Raw genomic sequence first — 14,960 nt, 5'->3', positions numbered from 1 at the left:
TCTTTCGGCATGGCCCAGCCCTTCCACCACCCTGTACCCTGCCCCTGGAGAAAGTCAAGTTGATGAGTTCCAGCACGATCCAACCACCATCCTCTCTCTTACCTCTATTCTTCCCACCCCACAGTCCTACCCCAACTTACTGCTCACAAGTAAGATCCTTTCTGTCCTGGGTATGTATTAGCCTGTATCTACTAACACAACCCAGCTACCCTCTCCCCAACTGCTGGTCCCCTGTTGGTCTGCAGAATTGATAGCTACCTGTTATGCCACACTTCAGGAAGAAAGAGGCAGGCTGGTATAATTGGGATATATTCTGCCATGAGAACAGGGTGAGCTGAACTGCCTGAACAGGTTCAGGACTCCCTCGGTACTGCTGACTTGCTGAATCACTTGTGTGAAATGCCTTTTTCCAGTGTCAGCCTGTGGCTTCTGTAGTTGCCCACAGTGTTAGCCGTTCCTCTGTCTAGTGGTGGGACGTGAACCATGCAATTTTCTCATATAAAGGTGGGATGCAATCCCTGGTTTCTTTTTAATTACAAGCAGTCTCTTGGGATGGTAGGAGGTGGCAAGGGAGGTGGATAGACCTTTATATAGCTAAAACATCTGGCATAGGGGATTGTCATTCCCATGCATGGGTGTTTATGGAGAAGCACGGAAAAAAAGCTTACAGACATCATAGGGCAGGCATGGAAAATAGAGGTGCTGCAGTTGTTTCTGAAAATGTGGTTAACAACACCAGAAAGGTGTAGTAAATCTGGAGGAAACTGTGGTTTAGTTTTAGGTGAAACAACTCTACCATTGAGTCTGTGCTTTCTACTGGAGTACATTTTCAGTACTTGAAAAATGCAGCAAACTGTGTGGGTTTTACATTGCGTCTTCCTGTGCTTTTGCACTTTCACCCGTCTTTATGTGACGATCTACATTGAAATAGGCTGATTTTTAGATCTGTTAGAGGAGAACTGTGTTCCAGTATCTTCAGTGTGCTTTTTAAAACGAGGGAATCATAGCCGTACCGTGTTCTGCCCTCACCGTTAAACTCATAGGAGAGATGCCAGACCGGGACAGCTCAACCACACCCATCACGCAGGTTTCGGTGTATTTCCATCCCTCGTGGAAGAAATGAGAGAATTAGACTTGATGGCATTCGAGGATTTTCTGGTGGCCCATGCTCTTTTCCCTTTCCTTTCCTTTCCTTTCCTTTCCTTTCCTTTTTTCTTTTCTTTCTTCTTTTTTCTTTTTTTTTTTTTTTTCTTCCAGAAGTGGGGGAAAAAAAAGATCTGTGACTCTGTGTGGCACCTCCTTTCTGCAGGTAATAGAAGACGAGCTGCAAGAATGGTTTGTTTTGACCTCTGCCTTGGAGGTTTGGGTTCTTAACAGAAAGGAGGCTTGAAAAATACTCTGCCTAGGGGGACACTACAAAAGTATGCAGCTCACCGTTGTCATGAATTTTTCAGTGTACGGCATGTCATCAGGGGAAGACGTACACTGTGCCCACAGTCTAGACATGCTTGTTTTCTCCCCTGTCAGGAAGTTTTGCACTTGACGCTTCACTAAAATGAACCTGAATATCAGCGTGCCTTGGAGAGCCTGTTCATCGGAACCTCAGGCCCTTGTCTCGTGAAAGAAGAAAAAACAGGGAAAAAAAGTGCCTCCTCCCAGTGAGAATAGAAAGAGGATAATCTGCCCTATTTATTGACTTCAGAGGGTATTATAAACTGTCTGGGGTTTAACGGTGTGGTTTTAGATCATTGAGGCAATGTAAATGGTAAGTTGGCAAGGTGCTGCAGAGGACAGCTTTGCCTGCCATGGCTGCACACTCACGCGGCTTCTTTTGAGGTGTGCTCGTGGTTTTTCTGACTCTACATAGAACTGATTCAGGGAGCAGAAACATAGTAGAAAACCTGACATTACCAAGAAGAAGTAAACGGTTTTCTTCCTGAGTCAATGTGAGACTGAGGTGGGGGAAGAGGAACCGTCCCTTTGAACTGACTGAACTGAGCCCTAAAACTCTTATCTTGTGCCTAGCATGACTGATGGGAAAGTACTTAAACTAAGAAATGGGAGAAGAGGCTGGCTTGATTTTCATGCCTGGTATTAAAGCACAGAAGAAGGAAAATTGGGTAAATGAGAATTGCACATGCAGTAACACAAATGGTCTATGCGAAGGAGGAAAGGAAGGATGAAAACTAGTAGTAGAAGACTAGTTGTGTAGGTGCTACACTAACAAAAAAATATACTTACTGTAGCGAGAAAAGACGGTGAGGTCACAGAGGAAAAGCAAATGAGATGTTTATTATCCAGGCTCTTTTCATTAATATACAAAACTAGAACAGCTGGTGCTGAATGTGTAACCAGATACAGAGGCAGCGGAAACATGGCCAAATAGCATTCATGGCCCGAACACAAACATGGAAAATTATGCAGAAAATGACTAAGGTGTCGCAAATATAGTGGCACCATGTAAAGAAGCAAACAGTAGCATGGACATGGTAGAATCTGTTTGGTTAAAATCACTTTGGGAAGGAATTAAGAAAGACCTGTTGTAGACCTCTAGTTTAGGATTTATGTACAGTCAATGTAATAACAATATTATGAGAGAGAAATACTAGTAGGAATAGTAACATCATAGGTAGGCTATGTAGTAGGCCAGGTCTATATTTAAGCACAGACGATATTATAATGATGTGATATTTCTGTACATGACAGTCAATAGTTTTCTTACCAAAAGAGTAATTCAGAATAGAAGTTGTGTTATTTTGGACTTGGAAGGAATTGCTGACCTTATAGTAAACCTGATTGTTTAAAAAATGAAGACAAAATATGAACTGGGTTAATTTGGTTTAAGTTAAATGGGATGATAAAAAGTCAATAACAATTTTTTTAAGGTGAACATTTGTTAAATTAGGAGAACTGGTTAGTGAACATAGGCAAGCTGAAGTACTGGAGGCTTAAATGGAGAAAAGGTTCAACTTGAATCCCAAGTAAAGGAAAAAGGAGAATTGTGGGAAATTACCAAATCCTTCTAGCAGGGAACCTTCTCCTGAGAGGGATATTGGTAGAGAAAGGGTAATGCAAAAAGAAGGAGCAGTATATTATCAAAGGAAGTCACTTCTTGGAAGTTGTGGTGGAACAAGAACTAAAAGTATTAAGCTGAGTTAGAATTTACTTAAAGTTCTTAGGAATTAATGCAGTTAGTAAAAGTTTCTTTAGACATGCAAATAAATGGAGAAAGAAGAAATTCTTCTGTTGTATAGGAGGCTGGTTTTGAATTAGAGAGAGCCTTTTGTTCAAAAGCTAAATAAATACCTTTGCACAGTTCTCAGAAGAGTAACAGTGTGGGGACAGCGACAGGATGATGAATGGGACCAAGGTTATGAACGTGACTGCGGTCGAGGTGGAAATTCAAGACAGAAACAAATTTGAAGTAAATAAGGGTGTGAAATTGCAGTGTACCAGCTGCATTGCAGTAACTGCCTATGTACCAGTTCTTTCCCTACTGTGAAGTTGCTTGCAATAGCTCGCCCTAATAACCGTTGTGTGGTGTACATGGCTCTTCATTGCCTAAGAGCTGAAGTGCAAATCTTTGAGAAATAAAGTGGTTTATAGCTTTAAAGTAAAGTTAATTTATATTATGTTGAGCTTTACAAAAGGTATTTGTAATACTGTAGATTTTTCTTTTTTACATAAAATATTAAGGAACACATTCTGATCTCAGAAGTTGCCCTTTCTACTGTGTGTGCCCTGGAGCTCGTTGAACCTTTCTGTAAACAGATTTAGCTCACTGGAAAAAACAAAAATCTATCCCTGTTTCCTCTTCCTCTTATCCTCCCCCGCCTTTTTAAACTGAGTTTGTTTCCTGTCAGATTAGTGAGTTAAATTGGCTTGTGGGAGGACAGAGAAGTGCCAGATTTGGTGCAAGATAAGGCTCTAGGAGCAGGAAAAAGCCCTTGAGGTCAGCTGGAGCAATGATGAGTTGTCTGTGGGTGCCTGGCCTTCAAATCCTCTGTTAGTGCGGCAGAGCTGTGCGTTACTCTTGGAGGGGCTGTTGTTCCGTCTAGTGGACTTTTTGTTTGGTTTAGCATTCTGTCTGCAAAAATACATGATCTTCATGAACCTCCTAAAACGAACTTTTGGTGGACAGCGAAAGTCCTAGCAGCAGGACTTGTATCATGCAACTGATACTATTTTGCAGCGCTTCCCCTAACATTTGCAGTGCACAACAGTTAAATTCTGGTTTTGACTTAATGCAGGTAAGAGCAGTAGTATAGATCCAGTGTAAATTGTTTTACTTTTGTGTCCTCTTACTCTGTGCTCTTGCTTTACTCAAAGTTTGCTAGCTCTTGATGGAACTGTACAAGGTTGTTTTGGAGAGAATTTCTTATGATCTTCAGTGCAGTTGTGCTTCAGGATATGCTTTGCTTCATGTCTGGATTTAATTGTAGATAATTTTGGAGGGAAAACAGTTTTCTTACTTTGGGAAACTGGGCATATTGGTGGCATCTGGTCATTGTACCGAGCAATCAATCAATCACTAGATAAAAAGGGGCAGAAATGAGAGATACCAAAAATAAATGATCTAAGCAGAATGCCACTGAATAACTTTTCACTCCCCCTCTAAAGAATTCAATGTTTGCGACAGCAGTTGTTCACAGCCCTGACTAGAAATGGCAAAGAAGTTGTGAGGAGGCACTTACTGGGACCCTGTTCTTCCTTCTCTCCCCACACCTTAATAAAAGTAATGCACACATATTGGAGGCGATCAGGCCCCTGTAATGAGCTTTAATTCCAAACTTCCTTTCTTTTGTAGAGCCTGGTGAGAGTTGTAAGCACTCCCTGACACTGCCCATGAAATGGTACTTTTCTTTGGGACCATCTTGCTAATACAGTTTATTTTTGTTACGTTTTGGTTTTTGTTTCGTAGCAGGAAATGCTTTCCAAGAACTTGTGATCATGCATTTTTACACTCTTTATTTTTTGTCGTTGCTCATACTCTTATGAAATTGCCAGTATTTTGGACCAAGCCGTTGCTTGTGACAGAGGTGTGTGAGACTTTACAGTATAGGCTAAAATACCAAGAAATAATAGGATACCTATAAAAAAATAGAAATGGCACTGTCAAGTTAAAAAAAGAAAAAGAAAAAAATCTCTAGTCTGAAATCACTATATTGACTGCCGGTAAAAATAACAGCAAAGTCTCTGACAGCTGAAAGAGAAAAAGGAGGAAAAGCATGTTGCTTTTAAGTTTTTCCCTTTGTTCGTTGGCGGTGTGCCCATACACCCCATTCAGGTCTCTAGAAATGGTTCACTGACTTGAAACTCTGGCTGCTTTTAATTGTGTGGGTTTTATTTGTTTAAGTAATGTGAGGAAAATACTGAGCTGGGTCTCTCAACATTAAATTATCAACTCTACAGACATTTTTTGTCCAGCTCTTCAGACAAGTTAAGAGGGATTCAGGTTTTAGATTTGTTTTGCTGGTTTCCAAATGCCGTTTTTTCACTATGGCTTTGAATTGTTATTGCACCCTTAGAGAATCTCTCACCATGAGCTGACTGACAGCATGGTAGTGTACATTTACACAATAAGTCAGACGGCACCAAATCCATCTATAACACTGAAAAGCTGTTGAGGTGTATTCAAGGCGAATACTGTGCAGGTCATTTGAAGTGTTTTTTTCAACATTTTCTATTGTTGAAAGTGCTGGAAAACACAAAGATGCAAAAAATGTACACTTGCATAGGCATAGTATGTGATTTATGAAAGCATAATTGTTCCATTAGTTTTGACTTTAAAATGTATTTTAAAATCCCTCTTGTAAACATGGTACTTTGTTTGGAAGTAAAAGTTCTGTTGCTAAAAGTGAAATGAGAAAAATAAAAACATTTTGGAGTACTAATAGCATCCTGTTTTAGGTTGCATTTTAAATAAGTACTTCTTTCTTCTGAAGTAGAAGACATAACGTTACGTTCATATCGGATGTCAACCTTTTGGCATTTGTTTTGTAACAGTGAAACTCAGCAAGGAAAAACACCGAAGAAGTCGTGCTGAGACTTAACTATATCTTCATTAAGTTGTAATTAAACAAAAAGACAAAAGCATCCATGCCGTGTTCAGTATTACTGAGAAATAAGGGCTTATGTTTATCTGCTTGAGGTTCCCCTTGTGATTAGCACCCATCTGTATTGTCACGTTGTCTAGTTTTGGAACATTTAACTATATGTTTTAGTTTCAGACAAAATACTTGTTCAGTTCTTTCCTTTTAACGAGATTTTCCCTGGTGGCTGCTGAAGACTGAAGAGGTGTGGATGGACCTAGGGAGGGATGGATTCACGCCACAGGCAGAATCTGTTGTTTCAGTTGATAAGTGGTGATGTCTTCTTTGGGCATATTCTGAACTTGAATGTTTCTTCCTTGTGACAGATCCCCTTATTGCTATACAGACATTTCCAAGTGGAGGGCTTGCTTGAAGCAATGTTGCCTTCCTGGGTGGTTTGTTTCATTGGTTTATGTAGAATTACTGTCTTCCAGTCATATTAGTGAGAAGACTTGCGTATTTCCTTTTTCATACCTTATATTTTCATTTCAAAAAACAGCCAAGCTTATGATTCAGGGAACAGATATCATATTTCTTCTTTCATGTGCATCCTCCTGCCCTGTACCGCCTCCCCCACCTTTTAAATAGGGCTCAACCTCTCACCTAGAAGGTCAACTATTTGTCTCATGCTTCACACTGTTAGGACAGTTGGTGGAACAGCCACATGTGCTAGAGCTGCACAACTGGATAAGCAAAAACAGCCTTTGTCCTAAGCAGTGAAGATGTGTTCTTGCTTACTTTTGGCTGCTGGAAAAATTGTAAGCAACTGAGTCCCTCTGTCAGACTGGCATTGGTAGTGTCTTGTTGCGTTATGAATGGTTGCTGCTGGGTAGACTGTGAGAACTCAGCTCGTCCGGTACTTGGGGTTTTTGGAAGCAAAGGTACATCTGCTTTCACATGGTTTCATTAAAATAAATATTCCCAATTATTTTATAATTTTTAACTTAGTCTATTAGTGCTGTGGGAAATGGACTTTGCAGTGGTGTCCCTCTTTAGAAAGACCAGGAGAAATTCAGTGACACAGGTTCCCCGTGGTAACTCTGCTGCAGAACCAGGAACTGGAATCCTGTTTTGCAGTCTCACCAGGTGTGATTCAGCTCAGGATTAAGATATCTGAATGACAGAAAAGTCTAGGTTGGAAGGGACCTCTTGAGATCATCTAGTCCAGCGTTTTGCTGAAAGCAGGGCCTTGGATTAGGTTATTAAGTGCCCTGTTAAGCTGAGTCTTAGCTATTTCCAGCAAAGGGAACTGTACTACTACTCTGGACTTCTCTGCTTAATCTCATAGTGAGCAACTTCCCCTTATGTCTGGATGGAGTTTCCCCTGAAGCAGGTTGGGCCTGTTGTCTCTTGTCCTGTTCTCTGTGCATCCTTGTGAAGAGACTAGCTCCCTCTTTATGTATGAACTATGAACTCTGTAGGTGTCAGTTCTTGTGCTTTGCTAATATAGTGTCTTGGTGCTGCAGACCTCCCATACCCATAACATGAATACAGGGAGCCCATGTCAGGGATTGCCGTCTGATTTGAACATGTTCCCCAGTTGCACTTGTGGGGTAGTAGAAGTGACTTACAGAGTCAAGTGTTGCTCGGTTCTTTTTGACATGTGACTGAGCAGGATGGCACCTGCAGTAAAGATTCCCTTCTTGACTCCGTGGTTTGGCCAAGTGAGTGCTGGAGAACAGAGTAAGAATCAGTCAGGATGCGTTTTTCTCTTCTGATAAAGAGTTCATGAGCAAAGAAAGAAAACATGTTTCATAACTCTCCTGCAAAAACTGCAAGTGTTTGGAAGTTGACGGCTTTTGTATTATTCTCTGTGAGTCCAACTGATCTCATTCATGTAATGTGTAACTTCTAAAATAAACGTTTAGTACAACCAGTGTCTATCATTTTATCTTTTTCCCCCAAAAAAATTGTCTCACTTAACTTGATGATCATTTTATTTAAGAGTTTGATTTGTCAGATTTGTCCTGGGATGTAGACTTAAAATTGTACGTATTTTATTACGAATTGAGATGGAAACTTTCAGTGCATCAGAATCAATGGTGAGCTCCTGTTGATTTCAGCTTGTCCAAGGTTTTGCTCCTACAGTGTAATATCAAAAGATTTATCAGTATTTATTTCACTTGCCCTGATGATAATAATTTCCTTTTCTGTGAATGAAAATACAAATCCATACCTAAATCATGCTAGCTAGCTAAGATGTTTGGGGTAGTGAACAGAAATTTAGCAGCTTACTGGGGATATTTGAATTGCCCATTTCAGTAGGCTTTGTTCAGAGTGCCTTCCTCCTGCCTCTCATGCTCGTTGTATCTTTGATTCATTTTCAGAGCAGCACAGCCATGTCCCTGATATAAGGAATATGAATTATAATAATGTTGATCATAAACGAATTAGCTCTGAAGTGAACATTTGCTCTTTCCATTTTGTTAAAAAAGCCTTGTCGGTTCCTGATGCTGGTTAGACAGAGGTTTTAAGAATACAGCATTTTCTCTGCTTCTTACGTCTATAGCATTCATCACAGAAAAGGAAAATGTTATTTCAGTTTTGTTGATACTGAAAATAGGTTCTTGTTACTTGTTTAGTGTTGAATAGTGTTTTCAGTTTATCCAGGACCATAATTTGTAGCATCGTCTGCTATAGCTTATGCAGAGGAAACTGTTATTCAACCTGTGTGTATTCTAGGATAGTAGACAGGATAATTTGTCCTGCTGATTATGAATGTAAATATTGTTTTTCAGGCAATGGTAACCGAGAGTATTTTTCCTATTTACAGAGCAAGCTTTACATGGAAGGATTTAGAAGCCTAAAAGAAGGAGAACCAGTGGAATTTACTTTTAAGAAATCTTCCAAAGGCCTTGAATCAATACGGGTAACAGGCCCTGGTGGGAGCCCCTGTTTAGGAAGTGAAAGACGACCCAAAGGGAAGACAGTACAAAAAAGAAAACCAAAGGGCGATAGGTAATTACCATACTTTGCTATTCCCCCCCTTTTTTTTTCTTTGCAAGTTTTTATTGAAATTATGTTTTCAGTATTTATTAATTGGTGAAAGGAAACCCTTCTGTGTAAATTTGGCTTTTACATGTAGCCAAGTAATTTGATTAAACTTACTAAGCTGTATCTATACAACTCCATAAATCACCCACTTGATTGCTGTTACTTGAGAAGGTTTTATTGAATTAGAGGGAGCCTGCAAAGGAATGTAATACTCTCTTGAAAATATTGCTGTTAGACTGAGAAGAGAGGTCAGTCTGAATACAGGTGAAATAACTGGTTATGTTTAGGTGAGAATTGTGCATTCTAAAGAGACTATTGTGTGCAGTGGCAGTTTAAACTGTGCATCAGTAGTTTTACACAGAAGAAAGTGTAGGTGGTGCAGTCAGGGTTGAGAAGTACATCATTTGATTAATTATATTTTTACTTAGTGAACAGAGTATCAAGTGTTTCCAGAAATTTTAATGCCTGGTGGTCGGAAGAACTGTTGTAATAATATCTTACAAATTCCAGGTTAGTCTCAAGAGCTGCACTTCTTTATACACAAGTGCAGCAGTCTGACTTGCACTGTTTTACTTTATTTTCTGCCTCTGATGGCTTGAAGTTCTGTAGTCCTTTTCACTCCAAAGCCACCTGCACCTAGTTCCCCAAGGACAGCCTTCATGCGCAAAATCTCTTGTATTTAGGTGAATCTCCCTTTTTTCCTAATGGTATTGCCCAGCCCAGTAGCTGTAATGACTGAGATCAAGGGGGATACATAGTTTGTGAAGGATCCTAGTAAGAACATCTGAACAGCCAAGTTTGCCTGCAGTATTTGATGTATAGCATGACTGAGAGGTGGTTGTCTTCCATTGCAAATTCTAAAGCAATGAGTAGCTTGAGAAAGAGGGGTCACCTGAAAAGGCAGTGTAGCCCAGCCTTGAGAAATGAGGGATCATTTCTATGGATATGGATGAACTCCACTTGTCCCCACCTCTGTTTAAAAGGCTTCTTTTTTTTTATTTTTTTTCTTTTTTTTTTTTTAATTAAGGACTGGAGACAACATGATAGTTGTCACTCTTTCACCTTCTTTGTAAAAGCTAAAGGCCATGAACAAAATTTATTGCTGCTGTGATAGATCAGAGTCCATAACCAAAACAAGGAGACACTTTGTAAGCCGGACAAAGCTTTCCTTTTGATTGCTCACCATATCTGGCCTTCAGAGTTGTCTTGCATGCAATGGCTGTGAAATTTTTTTTCTTTTTTCCTTTTTTTTTTTTTTCCTTTCTCCCCCCCCTTCCCCCCCCTTCCCCCCCCTTCCCCCCCCTTCCCCCCCTTCCCCCCCTCCCCCCCCCTTCCCCCCCCTTCCCCCCCTTTCCCCCCCTTTCCCCCCCTTTCCCCCCCTTTCCCCCCCTTTCCCCCCCTTTCCCCCCTTTCCCCCCCTTTCCCCCCCTTTCCCCCCCCTTTTCCCCCCCTTTCCCCCCCTTTCCCCCCCTTTCCCCCCCTTTCCCCCCCTTTCCCCCCCTTTTTCCCCCCTTTTTCCCCCCCTTTTTCCCCCCCTTTTTCCCCCCTTTTTCCCCCCTTTTTCCCCCCTTTTTCCCCCCCTTTTCCCCCCCTTTTTCCCCCCTTTTTCCCCCCCTTTTCCCCCCCTTTTTCCCCCCCTTTTTCCCCCCCTTTTCCCCCCCTTTTCCCCCCCTTTTCCCCCCCTTTTCCCCCCCTTTTCCCCCCCCTTTTCCCCCCCCTTTTCCCCCCCCTTTTCCCCCCCCTTTTCCCCCCCCTTTTCCCCCCCCTTTTCCCCCCCTTTTCCCCCCCTTTTCCCCCCCCCCTTTTCCCCCCCCTTTTCCCCCCCCTTTTCCCCCCCCTTTTCCCCCCCCTTTTCCCCCCCCTTTTCCCCCCCTTTTCCCCCCCCTTTTCCCCCCCTTTTCCCCCCCCTTTTCCCCCCCCTTTTCCCCCCCCTTTTCCCCCCCCTTTTCCCCCCCCTTTCTCCCCCCCTTTCTCCCCCCCCTTTCTCCCCCCCTTTCTCCCCCCCCTTTCTCCCCCCCCTTTCTCCCCCCCCTTTCTCCCCCCCCTTTCTCCCCCCCCTTTCTCCCCCCCTTTCTCCCCCCCCTTTCTCCCCCCCTTTCTCCCCCCCTTTCTCCCCCCCTTTCTCCCCCCCCTTTCTCCCCCCCTTTCTCCCCCCCTTTCTCCCCCCCTTTCTCCCCCCCCTTTCTCCCCCCCCCTTTCTCCCCCCCCTTTCTCCCCCCCTTTCTCCCCCCCTTTCTCCCCCCCTTTCTCCCCCCCTTTCTCCCCCCTTTCTCCCCCCCTTTCTCCCCCCTTTCTCCCCCCCTTTCTCCCCCCCTTTCTCCCCCCCTTTCTCCCCCCCTTTCTCCCCCCTTTCTCCCCCCCTTTCTCCCCCCCTTTCTCCCCCCCTTTCTCCCCCCCTTTCTCCCCCCTTTCTCCCCCCTTTCTCCCCCCCTTTCTTCCTCCCCCCTTTCTCCTCCCCCTTTCTCCCCCTTTTTCTCCCCCTTTTTTCTCCCCCCTTTTTCTCCCCCCTTTTTTCTCCCCCCTTTTTTCTCCCCCCTTTTTTCTCCCCCCTTTTTTCTCCCCCCTTTTTTCTCCCCCCTTTTTTCTCCCCCCTTTTTTCCACCCCCTTTTTCCCCCCCTTTTTCTCCCCCCTTTTTCTCCCCCCTTTTTCTCCCCCCTTTTTCTCCCCCCTTTTTCTCCCCCCTTTTTCTCCCCCCTTTTTCTCCCCCCTTTTCTCCCCCCTTTTTCTCCCCCCTTTTTCTCCCCCCTTTTCTCCCCCTTTTCTCCCCCCTTTTCTCCCCCCTTTTTCTCCCCCCTTTTTCTCCCCCCTTTTTCTCCCCCCTTTTTCTCCCCCCTTTTTCCCCCCCCTTTTTTCCCCCCCTTTTTTCCCCCCCTTTTTTCCCCCCTTTTTTCCCCCCCTTTTTTCCCCCCTTTTTTCCCCCCTTTTTTCCCCCTTTTTTCCCCCCCTTTTTTCCCCCCCTTTTTCCCCCCCTTTTTTCCCCCCCTTTTTTCCCCCCCCTTTTTTCCCCCCCCTTTTTTCCCCCCCTTTTTTCCCCCCCCTTTTTTCCCCCCCCTTTTTTCCCCCCCCTTTTTTCCCCCCCCTTTTTTCCCCCCCCTTTTTTCCCCCCCCTTTTTTCCCCCCCCTTTTTCCCCCCCCTTTTTCCCCCCCCTTTTTCCCCCCCTTTTTCCCCCCCTTTTTTCCCCCCCCTTTTTCCCCCCCCTTTTTCCCCCCCCTTTTTGCCCCCCCTTTTTTCCCCCCCTTTTTTCCCCCCCCTTTTGCCCCCCCTTTTTTCCCCCCCTTTTTTCCCCCCCTTTTTTCCCCCCCTTTTTTTCCCCCCCTTTTTTCCCCCCCTTTTTTCCCCCTCTTTTTTCCCCCCCTTTTTTCCCCCCCTTTTTTTCCCCCCCTTTTTTCCCCCCCTTTTTCCCCCCCTTTTTCCCCCCCTTTTTCCCCCCCTTTTTCCCCCCTTTTTCCCCCCCTTTTTCCCCCCCTTTTTCCCCCCCTTTTTTCCCCCCTTTTTTCCCCCCTTTTTTCCCCCCTTTTTTCCCCCCTTTTTTTCCCCCCTTTTCTCCCCCCTTTTCTCCCCCCTTTTCTCCCCCCTTTTCTCCCCCCTTTTCTCCCCCCTTTTCTCCCCCCTTTTCTCCCCCCTTTTTCTCCCCCCTTTTTCCCCCCCTTTTTCCCCCCCTTTTTCCCCCCCTTTTTTCCCCCCCTTTTTTTTCCCCCCCTTTTTCCCCCCCTTTTTTTTTCCCCCCTTTTTTTTTCCCCCCTTTTTTTTCCCCCCTTTTTTTTTTTTCCCCCCCTTTTTTTTTCCCCCCTTTTTTTTTTTCCCCCCCCTTTTTTTCCCCCCCTTTTTTTTCCCCCCTTTTTTTTTCCCCCCTTTTTTTTTCCCCCCCTTTTTTTTTCCCCCCTTTTTTTTTTCCCCCCTTTTTCCACTAGGCTTCCAATGTAGTTCTTATTTAAACCATTGGTTTTCCATGGACTGTAATTACTAATTTTTTTAGGATATTAGGGTATTCATACTATGGCAGCAAATAAAGGCCGCAGTCATGATACTGTTGTCCTGATTGTTGCACATTTATATGAAAGAAGACAGTCCTTGCTTCAAAAACCTTGAAATTTAAATGGGCAGGTTGTAAGTAGATGAGGAAAAACTGCATATTTAAGGACACAAGGATCTGAACAAACGTAGATATATATAGTGCACAGTGTAGTCAATGCAGAGGAAGCAGTACTTTCAGAGTGCAATTCACCTCGTCCTAGGGAAGCATCTAAAATATTGGGGATGAATCTTGCCTTGTGGCTCTTTCTCTTCAGGGACTACAAAGGGAGCCGAGCTCCAATGCTGTAGATACTTCCCTTACATGTCTCTAAAGTTAGGTGAGATGAATCCTAATTTCAATTATGTTTTTTCATAGCTGAAGCCTAGAAAAAATTGAACAGACAATACCCTGAAAAACAGTGCAGAGGGGTGATCCATAAGACAGTGCACTCTTTCATGTTCACTTGCCTTTAAAGAAGGAAAAATTCAAAATAAAATTCAATTAATTTGAATATGAAAATGTGGGAAAAAAACATCTACCCACTTCTGTCTCATAATTCTTATACTTAAGTCATAAGACACCAAAAAAGTATGAAATTTGGAATGTCTGAAGTAGTATTGACATTATCACTCAGTGAGGAGCAGTGTCATTGCTTGAAGGAAAATTAGTTTTGATTGAACGCCTAGCTAATAAAAAAAGTACATCTCCATCATGGAAAATTTCTTGAAGATTGCTGTTGTACTGTGAGAACTGCCTCCATTTATGAAAGCTAATTCCACGTTCTTGTGTTTATCTCTTTTCTACGTTACCAGTGTAACAGCGTGAGGGCCGAGCCTCACTGCATCTTTTTAAATAGATCCCATTTGAATGGATCCCATGACTCTATTAATGGTGTAGGCAGGATTTAAGGCAGAAGGGAAGAATGTCTGACAGAGATAGCAAGGGTGGGAAAAAGAAAGGGAAAAGCGGCAATATGTGCAGGGTGGGGCGGGGGGGGAAGTCGTGACACAGAGGTTACCAAATATTGGTGCTGTTTGGTAGATTTTGTGGTGCTTCCACAATAGACTCAGAGTCTCTGTAATTTGCAGAGTGTTGTTGCTGTGGGGACCTTGCAATGATAATATTTCCCCTTCAGCGTTACTGTGGGTCACATTAATTTTATAACATGGGTGGGAAGGCTTTGTAATTACTGTCGGTGATATTGGCCACTTTGGCATCTTTCTCAGCCAGCATGCTAGTACGTGCCAGTACGAGGAAGGGAAAGTCTTTTGTGGTCCGTGTGAAATGAAGCTGTGGCTATAAGCAGCCCTCAGGCTTTAGGTTCCCAGACCTTACTTTAAGCTATTTTATTATCCCTGTGTCCTACGTATATATTTTTTTCACAGTGTCTAGAGCAATCTGGGCTAGAGGGGAGGTTTCTAAATGAGACTCAGCTGTATTGTGCATCTGAGAAGTGCTGGCTTCAGAAGTGGTGTTTGATGGCAAAGATGCACAGTGGCGGCTCTTGGGGCTGGTCTCTGCCTAAGTAAGCCAGGAGATGAATTTGCAACATGTTACGCTGCAGCAGGTTGCGGCTCCCTTCATAGGGACTCCTAACACATGCCGAACACAATGTGTTACGCTCAACTTTGACAGTGAGCTGAGAGAAAAGCACGCTATGCTGCTCTCTAGGAATGACCACAGGGAGCTGATGCAGAAAAGATAAAGTACTCTGAATTCACACCTTAATCACCTGCTCAGTAACTTGTAGACAAGTCTGTGAAATCTTGATATAGAGTAGAATAAATGAAATCGGAACCTAGCCCACCATCTGAGAATAAGGTTTGGAGGAGGAAAAAGGGAGGAAGGAAAAAAATT

General features: G+C 43.5%; 1 protein-coding gene across 1 annotated transcript in view; it reads left to right on the top strand.

Annotated features, from left to right (window-relative positions):
* The window catches only part of LIN28B (lin-28 homolog B), a 93,468-nt gene that overhangs the window by 37,194 nt on the left and 41,314 nt on the right, over window positions 1–14,960 (top strand). The window contains exon 3 of the mRNA XM_068412966.1: window positions 8,866–9,050. Within this exon, the coding sequence (XP_068269067.1) occupies window positions 8,866–9,050 (185 nt within the window). The remainder of the gene's footprint in view (window positions 1–8,865; window positions 9,051–14,960) is intronic.

This window comes from Nyctibius grandis, chromosome 1, assembly GCF_013368605.1.
Source record: "Nyctibius grandis isolate bNycGra1 chromosome 1, bNycGra1.pri, whole genome shotgun sequence".
Lineage (NCBI taxonomy): Eukaryota > Metazoa > Chordata > Aves > Nyctibiiformes > Nyctibiidae > Nyctibius > Nyctibius grandis.
The sequence above is the reverse complement of the archived record's forward strand: the minus strand, read 5'-3'. Positions and strand labels throughout refer to the sequence as shown.